The sequence below is a fragment of the Oryx dammah genome, unplaced genomic scaffold (assembly GCF_014754425.2).
Source record: "Oryx dammah isolate SB20612 unplaced genomic scaffold, SCBI_Odam_1.1 HiC_scaffold_14, whole genome shotgun sequence".
Lineage (NCBI taxonomy): Eukaryota > Metazoa > Chordata > Mammalia > Artiodactyla > Bovidae > Oryx > Oryx dammah.
In genome coordinates, this window is record NW_024070198.1 from 20,104,355 (window position 1) to 20,122,519 (window position 18,165).

The following is an 18,165-nucleotide window of genomic DNA, read 5'->3' on the forward strand; positions in this document are numbered from 1 at the left end:
TTCCGACGTCACCATTTCAGTTCCCATCTTCCAGACCGCTCACTCCTTAGGCCTCTTCTCTTTTTCTCTGTCTATACTTTTTTCTTTAATCTCATTAAATATAACGGCTTTAAATAATGTCTATGTGCTAACAGAATTGCTCAAAATTCTCCAAGCCAGGCTTCAGCAATACGTGAACCGTGAACTTCCAGACGTTCAAGCTGGTTTTAGAAAAGTCACAGGAACCAGAGATCATATTGCCAACATCCACTGGATCATCAAAAAAGCAGGAGTTCCAGAAAAACATCTACTTCTGCTTTATTGACTATGCCAAAGCCTTTGACTATATGGATCACAATAAACTGTGGAAAATTCTGAAAGAGATGGGAATATCAGACCACCTGACCTGCCTCTTGAGAAACCTGTATGCTGGTTAGGAAGCAACAGTTAGAACTGGACATGGGACAACAGACTGGTTCCAAACAGCAAAAGGAGTATGTCAAGGTTGTATACTGTCACCCTGCTTATTTAACTCATATGCAGAGTACATCATGAGAAAGGCTGGGCTGAAGGAAGCACAAGCTGGAATCAAGATTGCTAAGAGAAATATCAATAACCTCAGACATGCAGATGACACCACCCTCATGGCAGAAAGTAAAGAACTAAAGGGCCTCTTGATGAAAGTGAAAGAGGAGTGAAAAAGTTGGCTTATTCAGAAAAATAAGATCATGGCATCCAGTTCCATCACTTCATGGCAAATGGATGGGGAAACAGTGGATGACTTTATTTTTCGGGACTCCAAAATCACTGCAGATGGTGACTGCAGCCATGAAATTAAAAGACGCTTACTCCATAGAAGGAAAGGTATGACCAACCCAGACAGTGTATTAAAAAGCAGAGACATTACTTTGTCAACAAAGGTCCATCTAGTCAAGGTTATGGTTTTTCCAGTGGTCATGTATGGATGTGAGCGTTGGACTCTAAAGAAAGCTGAGCACCGAAGAATTGATGCTTTTGAACTATGGTGTTGGAGAAGACTCTTGAGAGTCCCTTGGACTGCAAGGAGATCCAACCAGTCCATCCTAAAGGAGATCAGTCCTGGGTGTTCATTGGAAGGAACAAGGTTGATGCTGAAACTCCAATACTTTGGCCACCTGATGTGAAGAGCTGACTCATTTGAAAAGACCCTGATGCTGGGAAAGATTGAGGGCAGGAGGAGAAGGGGATGACAGAGGATGAGATGGTTGGATGGCATCACCGACTCAATGGACATGGGTTTGAGTAGACTCCGGCAGTTGGTGATGGACAGGGAGGCCAGGCATGCTGTGGTTCATGGGGTTGCAGAGTCAGACACGACTTAGGTAATGAACTGAACAGAAATTTATGTCTATGTGCTCTCAAAATTGGTCCCAAATTTATGTCTCCAGGCTTAACTCCTCTGAACTCTGGCTTCTACATTGAATTGTGCAGTTGACCTCTGCCCTGTCCCACCCCCACCCTCACCAATCAGAGTCTCCTGCATTCTTCACCATTAATTGAGAAATTACTGACAACTCCAGTCCTTCCAGTTGCTCAACCTCAGCATCGTCCTCAATTCATTCACCTCATATCCAATCCACTAGCAACTCCTACTGGCGCCAACTCAAATATACCTTATATCAATATATGATGCTCAAAATAACTGAGCACTTTCCCTCATCCCCACTCTACCATCCTGGCCCAAGCTACATCATCTCTTGCCTAGATCATTGCAGTAGCCTCCTAACTGGTCTCTCTGCTTCTGCCCTTGTATCCCTATCTACTGTCTATTCACACTGCAGCCAAAGTGACTCTATCAAGTTCTAAGTTACATCGTTTTGCTCCCCTGCTCAGAATCTTCCTGGGGCTTCTCCACTTTGAATGATGGGCTTTCAAAGCCCACACGTTTGCTAAACTGGCCTCCTTGCTATTCCTCAAACACCAGGCATATTCTCATACTTGCTATTCTAGCTGCCTGAAAAAAACCACCCTAACCCCAAAATGGCTTGGCTGGCTCCCTACAATCTTTCAGATAGTCATTCAAAGCCTTAAGGCATTACCTTAAGGGGAGACACTTAGGAGCAAGATTCTCCCAGATGCAGAAGAGGCTAACTCTACAAATTACCATCCACTGTACTGATTTAGATAAACAGGGTCATGGCCGATATGGAAAGTAACTACAGCTATGATTCAAAGGCAGCTAGACAGACAGAAAGGATAATAAACACAGGTCAGTATCAGTATGATCACTAGAGTTTCAAGGATACACAAATATGAATGATACTACTATATCTTTTTTTATTAATCAGTGTATATCCAGTGCTGGATCACAGTATGTGCTCAAGAAATACTTAATGAGTAAAAAAGTCACTTTTCATTGAGATTTTCCCTGATTCTATAGGTTCTTTCGCCTTCTAATAATACACATATTTTTACTTATTGTCTCCCCAAAGGGGCAGAGATTGCTGCTGTAACTCTAAAACCCTGCCTGGAATACAGTAGAAGCTCAATCATATTTATTGAATAAATTACTGCCCCAGAGTCCTTCCTCTTTGGGGTCTTGCTGTTGAATACATCTGATAAAGTAAACACAGGAGTCCACACACTTAGGTAACCAGCCAGTGGCAGCAGGAACGCTTTTGGCGGTGGCAGGAGGCGGGTCCTTTCACTAAGTGCTGCAAAGCCTGGATGAAATCTAAAACCCTGGAGCTTTTACAGCTTTTCCACCCCTCTGCCTGGAGCTGAGGGTGAGGAAATGTTCACAAACCTACACTACAAACTGCAAGAAACAGTGTTTCACAGGCTAATTGTAACTAAATTAACCATTTCCAGCTACATATCTTGACAGATATTAAACCATCTATCCTAAGAGGAAAAGTAGCTTCTGTCCTGAATCACAGACCCCAAACGGCTTCTGACTATGGTCGCTGTTTCATACCAAGGAAAAAAATCCATTATAAGTAACTGAGCTAATTTTTACTGAGCCAACACCCTAAACTAGATGTTACACAAGCTGAGGATACTATTTGTTTTTTTAATTATGTCTGACAAACTAGAAAGAAAAATCATTATTTCCTTTACAAAAACATTTATATCTTGAGAGACTACAAAATGCCTTAGCTTTAAAACTCTATTTATCTTTTACTAGTTTAAGAATTCTTACAACTGAGGCATTCCAAGAAGTCTTCAGAATAATAAACTGCTTCTATACGCAGAAAAACTATACTTTTAAGTTTTAAAAATCTTTCTGGAATATTACTTATCACTTCAGTGTACAAACGTTATTATTCCATATCGATCATTCTCTAAACCTAATGACTCTCTTTAGTGGATATTAAATCTCACCCAATATCTTGCTGAAAACATTACTTTTCTGAAAAACATATTCTGACGTAATGTGTGAGATGTGTGCATGTGTCCGACTCTCTGCAACCCCATGGACTGCAGCCCATCAGGAACCTCTGTCCATGGAATTTTCCAGGCAAGAATACTGGAGTGGCTTGCCATTTCCTCCTCTAGGGGGATCTTCCCCACCCAGGGATCCAATCCACACCTCTCTCGCCTCCTGCACTGGCAGGCAGATTCTTGGCCACTGTGCCACCTGCGAAGGACAGGGAAGGCCGGTGTGCAGCAGTGCATGGAGTCACAGAGTCGGACATAACTGAGTGACTGAACAACAAAGCGCCACCTACGCAACCGTCTAAAATTCAAATTAAAATCACCCTGAGAGTCTCTGGTCAACCCTCCTCTTACTATTGCCTTAAAGGGAGAAGTTTAGGAGCAAGATTCCAAATGGAAGAGGCTAACTCTACAAATTATCATCCACTGCACTGATTTAGATAAACAGGGTCATGGCCCACATAAAAAGCAATGATAGCCATGATTCAAAGGCAGCTAGAGAGACTGACAGTGTGATAAACACACGTCAATATCAATATGCTCACTAGAGTCTCAAAGATACACAAATATGGATGATACTACCATATCCTTTTTACTGATCAGTGTATAGCCAGTGCCTGGTTCATAGTACGTGCTCAAGAAATATTTGCTGAGTAAAGAAATGAATGTACAACCCTGACAAATTCAAGCATGCGCACCTCTCCTAGAGGCAGAAAAGAACTATGATATGTTAAAATGGGATTCTCTCAAGGCTACAGGATGTAGTCCTAATCAATGTTTCTAAAAGAAACATATACAGGGAAATCTGAAATTTTGGACTAACCCTGAATATTTCTTCTGCTTCAGAAGTCAAACTATCAGATTTGAAGGTACCCTTTTTTGTTGCTGCTGTTCTATTTTGGTTTTCTTTTGACCATGACACATGGCTTGTAGAATCGCGGTTCCTTGACCAGGGATTGAACCTGGAAAACAGCAGTGAAAGCCCAGAATCCCAACCACTAAACCACCAAGGAACTCTTGGTACTGTGTTTTAGATGTGGACGTTAATTATTAATTAGCAACTCACTTGATCAGAACCTCCTGGAAAGCAGACAAAACATCTACGTTACTATGTACCTTGTCCTTAACACAGTGCCTGGCACCAACATTTGCTGAATGAATAAGTGATTGACCTGACACCATCCTTAAGTCCACTATAACATGTCATTCCTCAATACACTATACTCACAAATATGCCTCCTAATGTTCTACCCTGTATATATCCAACTGAATGCAGAGTTCCAGACAAAAGCAAGGAGAGATAAGAAAGCTTTCTTAAGTGAACAATGGCTGGATGGCATCACGGACTCGATGGACGTGAGTCTGAGTGAACTCCGGGAGATGGTGATGGAGAGGGAGGCCTGGCGTGCTGCAATTCATGGAGTCGCAAAGAGTCGGACACGACCGAGTGACTGAGCTGAACTGAAGTGAACAATGCAAAGAAAGAGAGGAAGACAACAGATGGGAAAGACTAGAGATCTCCTCAAGAAAACTGGAGATACCAAGGGAAAACTTCATGCAGAGATGGGCACAATAAAGGACAGACACGCAAGGACCTAACAGAAGCAGAAGAGATTAGGAAGAGGTGGCAAGAATACACAGAACTGTACAAAAAAGGTCTTAATGACCTGGAAAACCAGAATGGTGTGGTCACTCACCTAGAGCCAGACATCCTGGAATGTGAAGTCAAGTGGGACATAGGAAGCACTACTATGAACAAAGCTAGTGGAGGTGATGGAATTCCAGTTGAGCTATTTCAAATCCTAAATGATGATGCTGTTGAAAGTCCTGCCCTCAATATGTCAGCAAATTTGGAAAACTTAGCAGTTGGTCACAGGTCGGGAAAAGGTCAGTTTTCATTCCAATTCCCAAAGAAGGGCAACGCCAAAGAATGTTCAAACTACTGCACAATTATTTCACATGCTAGCAAGGTAGTGCTCAAAACCCTTCAAGCTAGGCTTCAGTAGTATGTGAACCAAGAACTTTCAGATGTTCAAATTGCTTTTAGAAAAGGCAGAGGAACCAGAGATCAAATTGCCAACATCCACTGGATCATAAAAAATAAAAAACAAGAGAATTCCAGAAAAACATCTACTTCTGCTTCACTAAGCTGAAGCCTTTGACTGTGAGATCACAACACTGTGGAAACTTCTGAAAGAGATAGGAATACCAGACCACCTTACCTGCCTCCTGAGAAATCTGTATGCAGGTCAAGAAGCAACAGTTAGAACCAGACAGGGAAAAACGGACTGGTTCCAAATTGGGAAAGGAGTACATACATCAAGGCTATATACTGTCACCCTGCTCATGTAACTTTTATGCAGAGTACATCGTGCGAAATGCCTGCCTGAATGAATCACAAGTTGGAATCAAGATTGCTGGGAGAAGTATGCACATGATACCACCCTAATGGCAGAAGGCAAAGAGGAACTAAAGAGCCTTTTGATGAAGGTGAAAGAGGACAGTGAAAAAGCAGGTCTAACACTCAATATTCCCAAAACTGAGATCATGGTATCTGGTCCGTCACTTCATGGCAAATAGATGAGGAAACAGTGGAAACAGTGAGAAACTTTATCTTCTTGGGCTCCAAAATCACTGCAGATGGTGACTGCAGCCATGAAATTAAAGAACACTTTGCTCCTTGGAAAAAAAGCTATGACAAAACTAGATAGCATATTAAAAAGCAGAGACATCACTTTGGTGACAAAGGTTCATATAGCTATGGTTTTTCCAGTAGTCATGTACGGATGGGGGAGTTCAACCATAAAAAGGCTGAGAGCAGAAGAACTGATGCTTTTGAACTGTGGTCCTGGAGAAGACTCTTGAGAGTCCCTTGGACTGCAAGGAGATCAAATGAGTCGATCCTAAAGGAAATCACCCTTGAATATTCACTGGAAGGACTGATGCTGAAGCTGAGCTTCCAATACTTTGGTCACCTGATGGGAAGTACTGACTCATCTGAAAAGACCTTGATGCTGGGAAAGATCGAGGGCAGGAGGAGAAGGGGATGACAGAAGATGAGATGGCTGAATAGCATCACTGACTCAATGGACATGACTTTGAGCAAACTCCCAAGAGATAGTGAAGGACAGGGGAGTCTGGCATGCTACAGTTCACGGGGTCACAAAGAGTCAGACATGACTTAAGTGACTGAACAACAACCAATGTCAAGTTGCTTTTGCAACACAGAAAATGTCACGTTCGACTCTTCTGCGACCCCATGGACTGTAGCCTGCCAGGTTTCTCTATCCACGGGATTTCCCAGGTAAGAATAGTGGCGCAGGTTGCATTTCCCTCTCCAGGGGATCTTCCAGACCCATGGATCAAACATCTCCTATATTGCAGGTGGATTCTTTATCACTGAGCTACTAGGGAAGCCCACAGGCAGAAGTGCTGAACACAGAGTAAAGATTAAGGTTGACCGGGACAAGAGTACAAAGAAAACTGATCGGGATCTATCAGTTAGTATTGTTCGTAGCCGTTGCTATGTTATGAATGTATTTATAAAATTCGTGTGTTTCAATGGCCCTGTGTGCTAACAATGATTCACTCTTGCAAGTAAAATAAATATTAATAAGCTTATTTGCACAGTATATTTTATATAAGCCTTGTAAGTGATAGTCCAAGAAATATAAAACTTTAGAAGCAAAATTAAGTCCTTAAATTGGCAAGTCTGACTCATGATTCTATGCAGTGTTAAATCTTGCTCAGAGGCAAACATTCTATTATTTTGTTGTTGTTTAGTCGATAAGAAATGTCCAACTCTTTTGCAACCTCGTGGACAGTAGCCTGCCAGGCTCCTCTGTCCATGGGATTTTCCAGCTAAGAATACTGGAGTGGGTTGCCATTTCCTGCTCCAGGGGATCTTCCCGACACAGGGATCAAACCTGCGTCTCCTGCATTGGCAGGTGGATTCTTTACCACTGGGCGACCAAGGAAGCCCTCTCTTATTTTAATTCTAGCCAAATACATTTGCTAAGTTTTTTCCAGTGCTTGTATTTGCTACCGATTGTTGTTCATTTAAGTATTTTAAACTATAGTTCTTCTAAGTATTTTAACAAAAGAAATGCAGAGGAGATGCAGATATTAATACTGAACTATTATGCTGTATGTTGTTGCTGCTGTTGTTCAGCGGCTAAGTCGTGTCCAGCTCTTTGCGACCACATGGACTGTAGCACGCCAGGCTCCTCTGCCCTTCACTATCTCCTGAAGTTTGCTCAAATTCTCATCTAGTGAGTCAGTGATGCCATCAGAGGGCAGAGAGAATGAAAACCACAATCACAGAAAACTAATCAAACTGATCACATGGACCACAGCCTTGTCTAACTCAAGCCATGAGCCATGAGTGTAGGGCCACCCAAGACAGAAGGGTCATGGTGGAGAGTTCTGCAAAACGTGGTCTGCTGGAGAAGGGAATGGAAAACCACTTCTGTATTCTTGCCTTGAGAACCCCATAAACAGTATGAAAAGGCAAAAAGATAGGACACTGAAAGATGAACTACCCAGGTTGGTAGATGCCCAATATGCTACTGGAGAACAGTGGAGAAATAACTCCAGAAAGAATGAAGAGATGGAGCCAAAGCAAAAACCACCCAGTTGTGGATGTGACTGGTGATGGAAGTAGTCTGATGCTGTAAAGATGCAAATAACTGACTCATTAGAAAAGACCCTGATGCTGGGAAAGATTGAAGGCAGGAGGAGAAGTGGATGACAGAGGATGAGATGGTTGGATGGGATCACCAACTCAATGGACATGAGTTTGAGCAAGCTCAGGAGTTGGTGATGAACAGGAAAGCCTGGTGTGCTGCAGTCCATTGGGGTCACAAAGAGTCGGACATGACTGAGAGACTGAACTGACTGACTGATGCTATCTAACCATCTCATTCTCTGCCATCTCCTTCTTTTGTCTTCAATCTTTCCCAGCATCAGGGTCTTTCCAATGAAATTAATATGTTGTATACTATTTCAATAAAAATTTTTTAAAAGATGTGAATATGGTCACAAATTTATTGTCTAAAATTTGAATCAGCAAAACAATATTGCTTTCAATGGCAAAGTCAAAATCATAGCAAGCAGACAGAATATTTTAATTGTTAATAAATAGAAAGAATAGGGACTTCCTTGGCAGCCCAGTCATTAAGATTTTACTTTCCAATGCAGGGGGTGTGGATTCGATCCCTGGTAGCAGAGCTAAGATCCCACACACCTTTTGGCCAAAAACCCAAAACATAAAATAGAAGCAATATTATAACGAATCCAATAAAGTCTTTAAAAATGGTGTACATCTTTTAAGAAAAAAGGGATTTATATATGAACAACTGAATCATTTTGCTGTACAGCAGGCATTAAAACATTGCAAATCAACTGTTGATTTCCTTCAGTAAAACTTAAGAAAGATAAATACAAATAGTTGCTAGAAAGTAAAAAAGAAAACCTGTCTTTACAAAAAAAAAAAAAGTATGAACTTATGCAAAGCAACATGTACCCTAATGGCCCCACCGAAGATGTTTTTGAATACACTCAACAATTCAACCAACATCAACAGAAACTTTTTTCTATGTCTGAGATATCAGTCATAAAATAAAGGCCAATACCATCAGCCATCAGATAGGGTAACTAATGCTTTGTGTATTTAAAATTTTGTTTTAAAAATCAGTTTTAAATATTAAACATCTGTGGCATTATTTTATAGGTTTTAAACTTTAACATTTTTTTAATATTCCCTTCTTTTAATATTTTATATTATCAGATACCTATTATGTTAATTTTCTAATTTTGATAAATATCAATATTTTATGATTATGTAAGATATTAGGGTTAGGGGAAGCTGAGTGAAAGCATATGGGAGCTCTACTATTTTTGCAACTTCTTTACAAATCCAAAATTATTTTAAAGTAAAAAGTAAAAAATATTTCAAAGTTTATTATCAGGTAGAGAATAATTTTACATGTCATTAAGATATATAATCTAATATTTTGGTTCATAAAATAACACATGCATTTATTTCATATATATATATACATAAAATCTCTGAAACTTTTAGAATAATCCTAACAGAAAAATTGTTCACTATTATTACAGTTATCACTATTATTAAGAACATATAAAGAGCCTTTTTTTTTTTTAAGAAAATACAGAATAATTTATAACTTTAGGAATTACCAGGAATTCCAATTTCTTATTTCTGAACCTCACGATTACTATCCTTCAGGAATTTGGAAACACTGGCTGACCACAAGCGACTGACAGAAATAAATGCAAATCCTCTCTGGAGGCATGTCTTAATTCATCTCAGATCTTGATATTTTCCAAACACTATGACTAGCACACAGAAACAGGTAACCAGACACATGACAAGTGTAGACCACATGAATGAGAACCATGTGACATTAAAAACACTCCCAGTAAGACTTAGTACCTTGAAATCATCAGTTCAGTCAATCAGTCATGTCTGACTTTGTGACCCATGGACTGCAGCACGCCTGGCCTCCCTGTGCATCACCAACTCCTGGAGTTTACTCAAACTCATGTCCATTGAGTTGGTGATGCCATCCAACCATCTCATCCTTTGTCATCCCCTACAGACTATAAAACAACTCTCCTTACCATATGTAAAGAAAATAAAAACCAAGCTGAAAGATACCTGCAAGAAATAGAAAACTATAAAAGGTAACACATCAGATTTGGGGGAAAAAAAAAAATAGAGCTTCTAGTAAATGAGTCCTCATGACTGCATAATTCCAGAGTCTTACGAAGGAGCAATATGAAGAATAGTATAAAGGCTATACACATTTGTGTGAGCTCTCATGGAAATCCATACACCATCCTATACTTAAATTGAATCCATTCAGTGTATTCCCTGTTGGTCTAACTAGATTCACACTGATACTCATAAAATGGAGTTGAACGTAAACAAAATAGTCATGTATGCTACTAAGTCACTTCAGTCGTGTCCGACTCTGTGCGACCCCATAGACGGCAGCCCACCAGGCTCCCTTGTCCCTAGGATTCTCCAGGCAAGAACAGTGGAGTGGGCTGCCATTTCCTTCTCCAATGTATGAAAGTGAAAAGTGAAAGTGAAGTCACTGAGTCATGTCCGACTCTTGGCGACCCCATGGACTGCAGCCTACCAGGCTCCTCTGTCCATGGGATTTTCCAGGCAAGAGTACTGGAGTGGGGTACCACTGCCTTCTCCATAGTCATGTATATTCTGCTCTAAAACCACAGACACACACCAGAGCCCCCAACTGACTACAGTTCAAATAAAGTCATACCCCTTCTCCCTATTCTTAAGTCTTGCAATTAGAAGTGTTTCTTAAATATATTTTTTCTAATTTCTCAAACTCCTATTAGATACCTACCATACCATAAGCATACTAGGCATCTGCCCATTCATTTTCTTATTTAAAAAAGCAGAAGGAGCAATAGCTACAAATAATCTAATTTTTTAAAAAAATAACCTAATTTTGGGTGTGGCTCACGACTGGACTACTTTGCTACTATTAACTATATCTGACAAGGAGACCAGAATCTTAGCATCAATAGTCCCTAGCCCCCTAGTAGTCCAAGTTCAAAGAAACAGTGGAGGCAGGAGATCTTCCAAAGCTCTGGAAGGTAGAGCAGAAACTTCAGTTTCATTCAGTTAAACTCAATTTAACTCATCAAGTATTTACTGAGTCTACTACATGTTGAACACCACACCAGGTGCGTGGGAAATGGCACACCCACTATCGCACAGGAGCTGTCTTCTTATTAGGCTTAAAATTGTCATGGAGAGGTATATAAATAACTAAATATTAATCAGGATTAGACAAATACTATATCAAAAGTTCTTTAAGGATTTCCCTCGTGGTCCAGTGGTTAGGAATTCATCTGCTAATGCAGGGGACATTCAATCCCTGGTCTGGGAAGATTCCAAATACTGCAAAGCAACTAAGCCTGTGCGCCACAGCTACTGAAGCCCACTCACCCTAGAGCCCATGCTCAGCAACAAGAGAAGAAGCCACTGAAATGAGAAGGCTGTGAACTGCGACGAAGAGTGCCTCCACTCGCCGCAACTAGAGAAAGCCCACATGCGACAACGAAGACCAAATCCATCCGAAAATGCATAATTTCTTGAAAGTTTTAAATTTTATGCCTTGAAGTTCAAGATTAGAGATTGTATGGGACTCTACTAGAGCGTTAAAGGCTGGTGTTCAAACTGATTAATTTCTGCCTCTTCCAAGGGACTGCTTATATTGCTGGATGTACTTTTTTATGAAGACAAAAAAAGATGACCTGAAGAGGCACTGTCAGTGACTGCAAGAAATAAGTAATTTCATCATATTAGCGATTGATACAAATAACACACCTATTAAAAATCAATCAGTTCAACAGTAACACTGCCAATATTTTATACGGTGGAGTCAGATAAAGAAAAGTCTTCCTGATTAAGACTATACCCACCTACTGTGGGTCTTTCATTGCACTGAACTTTTAGAATTAAAAAAAAAAAAAAACAGCTGAATTATTAAATTAGTTCTGAAAAAGAAGGTCAGTAGAACAGGACTTCCTTGGTGGGCCAGTGGTTAAGAATCTGCCTGCCAATGTAGGGAACACGAGTTCAATCCCTGGTTGGGCAAGATTCCATGTGGCACGGAGCAACTAAGCCTGTGCACCACAAGGAAGAGCAGCCCCACTTGCCCCAACTAGAGAAAGTCCTGGCACAGCAACGAAGATTCAGTGCAGCCAAAAATAAAATAAATACATTAAAAAAAAAAAAGGTCAGTGGAATAAAAAAAGAATACCAGTTTCACCCGTTAGTACCAGTCCATTACTGGAATGTTGAATACAACGTTTCTCTGGAACACTACTAATTCTAAAAAGTATTATTATTGAGAAATGATTGCCACCTGGAATTTGAGAGAGTTTTGTTCTGCCACCTGTACATCTAATGCAAGAATGATTTACAAGTATATCTCAAAAACTGTATGTATAGAAGGTGATGGAGAATCTGAAGCTTGCTGTATCTTTGGGGATATAGCACTGAGCCAGTGTTCCCTTAGGATTCCTTTTCAGGCCCTCAGAAGTCATCAAGCAATCTGGCATTCCCCCAAGAGTTCAGCTACTCATATTAAATGAACGCCCTCTTGAGGACATGTCTAAGGGCTCACCCTTGTACTTTACCTTGAGAGCAAATGTTGCCGCTGTCACAGATGACCTGTGGGTCCAGTAACCTGGCTGGTCTCTAATTCATCACCCTGCAAGTGCTCCCTCCCAGAGCTCAGACACCCTCCCAGAGCCGTACCCCTGATTTTGGAGTTCCCACAGAACTATGTCCACTGGCACAGCAATTCTTGCCTGAGCGTATTTTAGACACAGGTTTCCTTTCTTTCTGTAAACCATTTCCTTTCCATTTTTCAGAAAATTACTCAGTTTCTGGTCTTCCAATAATACTCTTTCTTCTTGGATTTTTTTTTCATTCACTTTTAGAGATCTAAAAGAAAGTGAAGTTGCTCAGTTGTGTCCAACTCTTGAGACCCCATGGACTGCAGCCCTCCAGACTCCTCCATCCTTGGGATTCTCCAGGCAAGAATACTGCACTGAGTAGCCATTTCTTTTTCCAGGGAACACCCAGCTTTTATTTATTAGGATCCTGCAACTCCTAGATCCATAGGGTGCTTTTTATTACTTTCTTAAGGAGATTAGAGCTTTCCAGCACGTATGCCAAAGGGCATGCAGTCATGCTCTCGTTGGGCCCTAGACCAGTTGCTGTTGTCTCACTCTTCTCCTACTTTATAAATTATTTCTTCTGGCAGTCTGGTGAATACAACTGGAGAATACACCAGCATTCTGGTGAATACAACTAAGTCCGTGCGCCACAACTACTAAGCCTGTGCTGAGAGCCCAGGAGCCACAACTGAAGCCCGTAGGCTCTAGAGCCTGCACTCTGAGAAGTCCCTGCACCCCAACTGAAGATTCCATGCCCGCCCATGCCCACCAAGACTAGAGCAAAGGCCACGCAGCAACAAAGATGCAGCCACAGAAACCAACAAAAAGCAAATTATTCCTTAGCTGTCCATCAAAAATGGTAACATATCCCTAAAAACTTGGGTGGGCTGTTATTTGGACTTGAGGGTATCAAGAAACAAGTATATAGTATCTTCTAATCACTTACCTCTAAGCTGCTGGAGTTCCATGTTCAAACTCTCAATGTTATTCTCATAGAACTCGAGATTCTGAAGGGTCTCTGCCCTCAGTGATTCCTCTTGCTTCTCCTCCAGCAGTAAGCTGAGCTCTTCCTGAGCCCTGTGGCACATATCCAAGTCCTGTTCCATCTCCTGGATCTTCACCAAGACCAAGGGACACTGGGGAGTTTGGTCCAAAGTCTTGTCAACATTCTCCGGGCCCTCCTTTTCTAGGCTCTCCCAGCCAGGACGGTTACAGGTTAAGAGCTTGCGGGGTACTGCATTTGTTCTCTGCTGGGCTGAGGGAGGCAGGGGAGCTGGGCGAGAGGGTCTCACTGCCAGGGGTGGATCCAGTCTCAGGCTCTGGTCTCCCGGCACATGGGGAGGAATGGATGCTGGAGTACAGGGACGGGGTGGTGGGGGCCTTAGAGCTTTTCTCCTTTCAGGCAACTCCTGCTGAGTCATTAGCTTTGAGGAACCTCGGAAAATATCCTTTTCGGAGTTAAAGTCCATGATTGAAAAGTGGCGCAAAATTTTATCTGGTTCTGGGAAGGGCCCTGACAAGCTCTTCTCAAACTCTATCAGTTGTTGTGTCAACTTCGAATCCAGGTCCGTGCTGCCTTCTCCTTGAGACCGTGCCATGGCTTCCAGGGCAGGTGCTTTGTCTTGCAGACCAGGCTTCATCTCTGATCTGCCTGGGGCGGAGTAAAAGCTGGAAGCACTTTCTTTGGGTGTGCAGTGCTTTTTCACACATCTTGCCAGGCCATGGAGCTGAGAGCTCAACTGGCTGGGTCTGACTGCCCTGGAGGCAGTGAGGGAAGAGGTGCTGTGAAGAGGTGGCCCTGGCTTCTGCAGGGTTTTCGGCTGGGAGTATGAAGTTCTTCTGGGAGGCAGGCTGGAGTAGTCTCGAGTCCTTGCTTCTAGAGGAAGAGAGTCAGAATACTGGTCTGGGCTTGGGTGGCTTCCTCCTCTCATAGAATAATACTGGTTTCTCTGCAATTCAGGATGAAAAGGTACTGGAGGTTGGGACGCAACACCATTGACGACCTCTGAAGGATCCTTTGTGGAAGAGCATTTGACAAGAAGCTGCTCTTGCCCTGCACCTGGGCTTCTCGGGGGCCCTCCTAAGGGGTCCGTGTCCCAGTGAGATTGTTTATTTTCTTCACACTCAGAAGTCAGGTGCTCCGGGGTAGAAATGGATGATGTTTCAGAAATAACACAGTTGGACTTCTCTGCTTCATACTCATGAAATTCATGTCTTTTCCCTTCTGCTTCTAAGGAGTTCTCTGAACAATCCAAAGGTGTGTCAGGAATGTTGGTGAGGTCGCTCTCCTGTGACAGATCCATGGTTTCCTCCACCCTTGTTTGAGGACATAACTTTACAAACCGGTAAGGAAAGATGCCTGTCCTGCCCTTCAGTGACCCTTCGAGCCAGCCATCTTCCAGCGTGCCCAGGATTTGGATTTTATCACCTACTTCAAAATCCAGCTCATTTGGCTCCAGGGCCTGGAATCTGTAGAGGGCAATCCCATAGGTGCCCGGCTGCTCACTCTCCTCTTCCGGCTCCTTCTCTTCTCCTGTACTGGTATCTACTTCACCGTTACTAATGCAGTCATCACAATTTCCAGAACTGACCAATTCATCCACAGTCCTCAGGGGCCCCAAAAGCTCTACAAAACCTTCTGGAAAAATGCCTCTTCGACCCTCTAGTTCCCCTTCAAACCAGCCTGGCTCAGGAATTCCAATAATGGTAATCACATCCCCTTCTCTGAAGTCCAGCTCCTCATCCAGCTGGGCAGAAAGCCCCATCAGCGCCCGGGCTTGTCCCATGGAATATTCGGGAATCTGGAGAAGAGCACTCTGTGAGTGCCACTGCCGACTCTGTGAGGAAAGGCAGAGCTCCCTAACACACGAGGATGGGAAGAAGCCTCGGGCACCCCAGCAGTTTCGGCCCTGCAGCCAGCCACCGGTGAGAGTGCCATCGAGAATCACTAGGTCACCTAAAGGAAGAAAAGAGAAACAGAGGTAACGACTTTCATTATCACCCCAGGGGGACAGTGGTACGAGTCATAGTGCAACTCATCATCTTAAACACCCACCAGATTCAAGGGAATGTAAATCTAGAGTTTTCAGGGCACAAACACTTTTTGACAATTTAGTGACAATACAGTGAATATTCCTGTAAACCTGTGGTTTCCAAAATGTGGTCCTCAAAACCCTGCGGGTGGATCCCTAAGAATCTTTCAGAGAGTCTGTGAGGTCAAAACTTTATTATTTTTCACTTCATCCAAAACAACGTAATGTGGCAAACTGAATACTGATTCAAATAAAAGAAGCTAGATTTCTTCTATTTTTAAATTAAAAATTTAAAAAAAACTATTGAGTGCACTGCATGGCTTGCAGGATCTTAGTTTCTTGACCAGGGATTGAACTTGCACCCTCAGCAGCGAAAGCACAGAGTCCTACCTATTGGACCACCAGAAAATTCCCTAGATTTCTTCTACTAAACCAAATATTAAAGACATCTGCGAAAAATGTAAACAAATGTTACTATTCTCAATAAATGTTTTTGTCTAGGAAACTAGTTATTTTTCATTAAATGTTATTCATGTTATTAATGTTAATATGCATTTAAAAAATAAATTTATAATTTTAAATTCTCAGCTTTAATAGCTAATGTAAATATTAATAGACTCACAGAAGCAAGTACTCTTCAGGTTCTCAAAAATTCTAAGAATGTAAATGAATCCTAGGATCAAAAAGGTTGTGAAATGCTACTATCAACAAGTTTGTATCACTGGATTTATTTATAAATGATGGAGAACATATTCATTTCCACTAGAAGCCTTTGAATAGATTGATCTAATTTTTCACACTAAGTTACATTCAATATAAAAAATTAGCAAAGAAAGAAATCTGCAAAGTCCCTCCTGAACAATCCTTATCCTGAAAATACATCATAATGAAATCTTAAAAGAATGTTCAAGTAATCAGGACTTTGTTTTTGAATATAATCAGTAATTTCAATATTGTTGTTTCAAGCTATCGTCACAAAATACACACTAAACTGTTAGCATCTGTCTTGCTGCTGAAGAAGATGAGGAGTGTAAAAGATGGGGCACAGTGCTTGTTTCTGAAAAAAATGAAACTAAAATTCAAGCTATTATGATTCACCCCAGTGAACAAATTCCTCTATAGATTTGCAGCAAACTTTTAATTTTCTAATTATGAACCATTCATTTTGTAGATTATTGATTTTAATTTTTTTTTAACTTTCTTAACATCTAAGTCAATTTCCCTTTCATGAGTACGGGTGATTAAGGAATGCAACTGGCCCAAGTAAAATAAGACCAAGAGAGCCAAGCACCTGGCAAAATCATGAGGCCTTTTATAGTCAAGCATACTTGAATCTGGATTATCGTTTAGGGTATCAATTTATAAACTCTTTTTATAAAAATTAAGTCTATCTTCTTACGAAGTGAATTAGATGCAATACTGGCAGGTACCATGTCTCTTTTTTGTTTCAAAAACCTGGTAAAATGCTTTTCACACAGGAGGCACTCAATGTCCTCGTTATTAGTGAAGATTCTTCAATTTCCCAATAAATATATCTTCCCTCCAAAACTAGCTCCATGCTGCCAACTTCCTTTTGTTCTATAATTTCTTCTCTCGAAACCTTTATTCCACTCATCACTTGCTCGTTGCTACCATCTAGTCTGACTCTCATCATCTTATTCTTTTAAAACTTTCCCCAGACACTGTCTCTTCCAATCTACCAAACTAAGACTATAAAAGTACCAATTTTATCATACTCTTCCCCTGTTCAAATGTTTACCATGGGACATGAAGGCTTCTTCCTATTAATCAAGGCTTCTTCTATAATAATCCTATTCTTACTACCTGAAATATATCAAAAGAAAATAAGCTTGCTCTGAATGTTCTCCAAAGAGGTTTAGATACTAAGCTACCAAAAGAAAGTGTTCGTGAAAGTCACTCAGTCGTGTCTGACTCTTTGCGACCCCGTGGACTATACAGTTCATGGAATTCTCCAGGTCAGAATACTGGAGTGAGTAACCTTTCCCTTCTCCAGGGGATCTTCCCAATCCAGGGATCAAACCCTGCATTGTGGGCAGCTTCTTTACCAGCTGAGCTACCAGGGAAGCCCAAGCTACCAAAAAGCTGTTCTTATGTTTTCACCTCAATGCAACCTGGCATTCACATCCAGAAAAAAACCTCCCCCTGCCCCATCCCCAGCTATCCAATATTATTTCACCTCTGAGAACCTAATCCACACAAGGGGACTTTCGCTGTCTCCTAAACAAGCCTCTCCATCCGAAACCTTAGCATATTTCTCTAATAAACTTTAGAGGCCTACACACATCTTGGTCATCTGTAGTCTACTAAAGAATTTATCACTTATATCAACAATTTTGACACTTGTATATTTATAGACTATACAGCTCCTAATGTAAGATTTCTGCATTTAGTGGTAGGCATTAAATCATTCTCACTGATTTCATACTGATTTGCTTAGATGTTCCTGAAAAATAGGGTCTTGGTCCTG

General features: G+C 41.3%; 1 protein-coding gene across 1 annotated transcript in view; it reads right to left on the reverse strand.

The window, feature by feature from the left end:
• LOC120873524 (dynamin binding protein) overlaps window positions 1-18,165 on the reverse strand; it is a 112,728-nt gene that overhangs the window by 56,811 nt on the left and 37,752 nt on the right. Inside the window, exon 4 of the mRNA XM_040254207.1 lies at window positions 13,592-15,601. Within this exon, the coding sequence (XP_040110141.1) occupies window positions 13,592-15,601 (2,010 nt within the window). The remainder of the gene's footprint in view (window positions 1-13,591; window positions 15,602-18,165) is intronic.